The sequence below is a fragment of the Morus notabilis genome, unplaced genomic scaffold (genome assembly GCF_000414095.1).
Source record: "Morus notabilis unplaced genomic scaffold, ASM41409v2 Scaffold203, whole genome shotgun sequence".
NCBI classification, from domain to species: Eukaryota; Viridiplantae; Streptophyta; class Magnoliopsida; order Rosales; family Moraceae; genus Morus; species Morus notabilis.
Window position 1 is genome coordinate 660,247 of NW_010361196.1, and position 4,894 is coordinate 665,140.

Below are 4,894 nucleotides of genomic sequence, written 5' to 3' on the forward strand. Positions count from 1 at the left end.
GTTGCAGCTACTTTTGACGCCAAGTGTGCTGAAATTATTGAGGAGTTCAAGGCTTCTCCGGAGCTCATCGACATCCGTACTAAGGATTTTCAATCCGCGGGTCAACAGATCGTTGATTTGGTCAAAAAAGAGCGTCCTGAGTGGGACTTCAGCTTCCTCTATACTTGTCCTCCTCCTACTGGCGACGACAACCTTTCCCCGCCTGGTAATGGCGATGAATCGGCGGCTGGCGGCGAGGCCTAAGAAATTTTTACCTTTCTTTCTCTTTTTTTTTCGTGTTTGTAACTTGATATTGATTTGGACATCTTTATATTTCATCTGTACTTTTTATAAAGATAGCGGATTTTATTCGTACCTTGCTTTGCAATCGTTGTCTTAGAAAATTCCTTAGAATTTTTGCTAAGTGTTTGCCTTTCCTCCTTGGAGGATTTGACGCCGATTTCACCCCTTGGGGTCGTCGCCTTAGAAAATTCCTTAGAATTTTGCTAAGTGTTTGCCTTTCCTCCTTGGAGGATCTGACGCCGATTTCACCCCTTAGGGTCGTCGCCTTAGAAAACTCCTTAGAATTTTGCTAAGTGTTTGCCTTTCCTCCTTGGAGGATCTGACGCCGATTTCACCCCTTGAGGTCGTCACCTTAGAAAATTCCTTAGAATTTTGCTGAGTGTTCGTCTTTCCTCCTTGGAGGATCTGACGCCGATTTCACCCCTTAGGGTCGTCGCCTTAGAAAATTTCTTAGAATTTTGCTAAGTGTTCGTCTTTCCTACTTGGAAGATCTGACACAGATTTCACCCCTTGGGGTCGTCGCCTTAGAAAATTACTTAGAATTTTGCTAAGTGTTCGTCTTTCCTCCTTGGAGGATCTGACATCGATTTCACCCCTTGGGGTCGTCGTGTCATTTTTTAGCGATCCGTAGACCTTTGTCCCCCCATGTCTGTTTAATATACCTTGGTTTTTTAAGCAGACATGTTATTAAGGGGTGAATTCCTTTCCTTCTGCAAACATATCAATTTATTTTATTCGTAAGAATGTACAATTGGGATGCGTAAGAATTACATACACTATTGATAGTACAGCCTTAGTTGTTCTGCATTCCATGGGTGTTAAATTCTTTTGCCGCCGAGACTTTCCAAAATGTAGGTGCCAGGGCGCAACACTTCCCTTATGCGGTAGGGCCCTTCCCAAGTTGGGCCCAGTGGACCAATATTTTTGGGTTTTGTACTCTGTGTTACCCTTTTTAATACTAGGTCTCCTGGGGTGAACCTCCTTTGTCGAACTCTCTTATTGTAATATCATGCTGCTCTTTGCTGATAGGCGGTGAGGCGTAGTTGGGAGTCGAGCCTCTTTTCTTCCAATAAGTCGAGTTCTCTGTTCATGCCTTCTATGTTGTCGTCGTCGTTGTGGATGACGGTTCTTAAGGTCGGCGTTTCGATTTCTACAGGGAGCACTGCCTCGACGCCATACGTCATGGAGAAAGGTGTTTCACCCGTAGTAGTTCGGCTCGTCATTCTGTATGCCCATAAGACCTTGGGGAGTTCCTCGGCCCATTTCCCTTTTAGATCGTCGAGTCTCTTTTTGAGGGTATACTTTAATATTTTATTGACCGCCTCGACTTGTCCATTAGATTGTGGATGGACTGGCACCGAGAAGTCTTTCTGAATGCCTAAACTGTGGCAGAATCTGCGCGTTGAGGCATTGTCGAACTGTTTTCCGTTGTCAGATACTATTGAGTGGGGAACCCCGAACCTGCACACAATGTTGTCCCACATGAATTTGGTGTAGGCTGCTTCCGTGATCGTAGTTAAAACCTTTGCCTCTGCCCATTTCGTGTAGTAGTCTACCGCGACGATGGCAAACTTAAAGCCTCCAGGTGCAAGGTGTAGTGGCCCGATCAGGTCAACCCCCCATTTGGCGAAGGGCCATGGACTGAGAATGGAGGTTAAATTTTTTGGGGGTGCTCAAGGAATTGTGGCATACCTCTGGCATTTATCGCAACGTCGGGCGTATTGGAAAGCGTCCTTTTTTAGCGTGGGACAGTAGTATCCTTGCCTCAAAACCTTAAGAGCTAAAGACTGTCCCCCAGTATGATTACTGCAGACTCCTTCATGGATTTCTCGGAGGACCTTCTGGGCTTCAGCATCATCCAGGCACCGCTGTAGAGGTGTTGAGTAGCCTCGTCGGTAAAGCAAACCATCATACAATAAGTATCTAGCAGCTCGGTATCTGATCCATCTAGCTTCGTCCTTATTGCTTGGCAGTTGTGCGTCCATTAGGTATTGGATGAGTGGCGTCATCCAATTTTCATCTGTTTGGACGATTAATGCCTTAGCTTTTTCCTCAATGGTCGGCCGCTCCAATTCTTTGATGGGAACGACCCCTAGTGTGCCAGAATCTTTCGAAGATGCTAGCTTTGCTAGAGCGTCGGCGTTTGCATTTTTGGCTCGTGGTATCTGAAGTATCTCGTAGTTTTTAAACTTGATGAGTTCTTCCTTTACCTTTCTCAAGTACGCTCCCATTTTCACACCGTGCGCTTGGTATTCTTTTTTCACTTGCCCGACGACCAATTGAGAATCGCTGAAGATGCTGAGCCTCTCGATCTTTAGGTGGCTGGCCAATCGCAACCCCGCAATTAGCGCCTCGTATTCTGCCTCATTGTTCGACGCCTTGAATTTAAATTGAACCGCCGAGGTAATCTTGTGGCCTTCTGGGCTTATCAACAAGACGCCGGCTCCTGACCCGTTATCGCTCAACGCTCCATCTACGTAGAGCTTCCATTATGTATTCTCGACGCTTTCAGGTGCGGCGGGAGCCGGTCTATGGGAGAACTCGACTAGAAAATCAGCCAGCGTCTGGCCCTTGATCGCAGTCCTTGGCACCTATTTAATGTCGAATTGGCTTAATTCTACTGACCATTTAAGAAGTCGCCCGGAAGTTTTGGGCTTTTGTAGAGCCTGTCTCAACGGGTGGTTTGTAAGAACCCGTATTGTGTGGGATTGGAAATAGTGCCGAAGCTTCCTTGAAGCTACCATTAGGGCGAGGGCCAAGCATTCCATTTCGCTATATCTCAACTCGGTGTCGAGGAGCCTTTTGCTCACGTAGTAGATTGGCAATTGCACCCTTTCTTCTTCTCTTATTAATACGGAGCTTACGGCATGTTGGGACATGGAGAGGTATACGCTAAGCTCTTCATCGGGGTTTGGTTTTGACATAATTGGGGGCTTGCCCAAATGTTCCTTCAATTTTTGGAAGGCCTCTTCACATTGTGGTATCCACTCAAAGCGCCTGCTTCCTTTCAAAGCGTCGAAGAAGGGGACGCATTTGTCTGTTGCTTTTGATATAAACCTGTTTAGGGTAGCGACACATCCTATCAACCTTTGCACTTTCTTTGACTTAGTTGGGGACCGCATATCCTGTAGGGCTTTAATCTTCTCAGGGTTAGCTTCTATCCCTCAGTTGCTGACCATAAAACCGAGGAATTTCCCCGACCCAACTCCAAAGGCACATTTCTGGGGATTTAGTCTCATGTCGAATTTTCTCAATACACCAAACATTTCACCCAGATGGTCGACGTGCTGGCTGGCCCTGGCGCTTTTCACAAGCATATCGTCGACATAGACCTCTATTGTTTTGCCGAGCTGTTGAGCGAACATCTTATTCACGAGCCTTTGGTAGGTAGCCCCCGTATTCTTCAGGCCAAAAGGCATCACCTTGTAGCAGTAGAGGCCGCTGTCGGTTATGAAGGATGTGTGTTCCTCGTCGGCTGGATGCATGGGGATCTGGTTGTATCCGGAGTAGGCGTCCATAAAACTCAGCATCCCATGTCCCGCTGTGGTGGCGTCCATCTGGTCTATTCGAGGGAGTGGAAAGCCATCCTTTGGGCAGGTTTTGTTGAGATCGCTGAAGTCGACGCATGTTCTCCAGTTTCCGTTAGGCTTGATCACCAAAATGGGGTTTGAGATCCAACATGGGTAATGGGCCTCCCTGATGAACCCATTGTTGATCAGCTTGTCGACCTCCTCTTTCAGCGCTTCATATCTCTCGGGGTTCATTGGTCGACGCTTTTGGCACTTAGGAGGATATGAGGGGTCAACGTTCAGGGAGTGACATATAACCTCGGCGTCGATCCCTTCCATGTCAGCATGATTCCAGGCAAAGACATCTAAGTTTTTTCTGAGGAAGTTTTCAATCTCGACCTTAAGTGATGGGGCTAGGTCCGAGCCTATTTTTAGTACTTTGGTTGGCTCACCTTCATCAACTTGGATTTCCACCAATTGCTCGATGGGTTGGGACCATGTGACCTCCTCTTGAACCCTGGGGTCTATGTCTTTGGCGGTGTTTTGATAGACCATCCTAGTTTCCTATCTCCCTGGCTGGTCGTATCCGCGTAGGGCATCGGAGTATGCAACCCTAGCCTCATACTGGTCGCTCTTCATTTCACCTACGCCGTTTGGGGTAGGGAACTTGACCTTCTGGTGGTAGATGGAGGTTATTGCCCTTAGCGCCTGAAGGGTTGGTCTCCCGATTACAGCGTTGTACTGGGAGCCTCCCTTTATTACCACAAAGTTGGCCATTGTCGTAGTATGTCGGGGTTTCTCTCCTGTAGTTATGGGCAGCCGGATAGTCCCCTGAGGGATGACGGAGTCCCCGGTGAAACCGTATAATGGCCTAGAGGTCTTTTCCAACTGCTCCTTTCGGATCCCTATTTTTTCCAAGTAGTCGGAGTATAGGAGGTCCACCGAACTCCTATTGTCTACCAGGATTCAGCATACAGTGTGGTTCCCAATCATGGCTTCCACCACCAATGCATCGTTGTGGGGGAAGTGAACTCCGCTGGCGTCGTCCTCATTAAAGGCCACGTCAGTGTGGCTATATCTTGGGGTTTTTGCAGCAGAGACGC

The 4,894-nt window shown here is 47.6% G+C and overlaps 1 protein-coding gene across 1 annotated transcript; it reads right to left on the bottom strand.

The window, feature by feature from the left end:
* Window positions 1–1,289: 1,289 nt before the first annotated feature.
* On the bottom strand, window positions 1,290–3,404 carry LOC112091714 (protein NYNRIN-like). The gene is made up of 3 exons (XM_024165977.1): window positions 2,976–3,404; window positions 1,975–2,765; window positions 1,290–1,923 (listed from the first exon to the last, which is right to left on the bottom strand). Exons 1-3 carry the CDS (start codon window positions 3,402–3,404, stop codon window positions 1,290–1,292), a joined length of 1,854 nt encoding a protein of 617 aa, XP_024021745.1.
* Window positions 3,405–4,894: the final 1,490 nt, after the last annotated feature.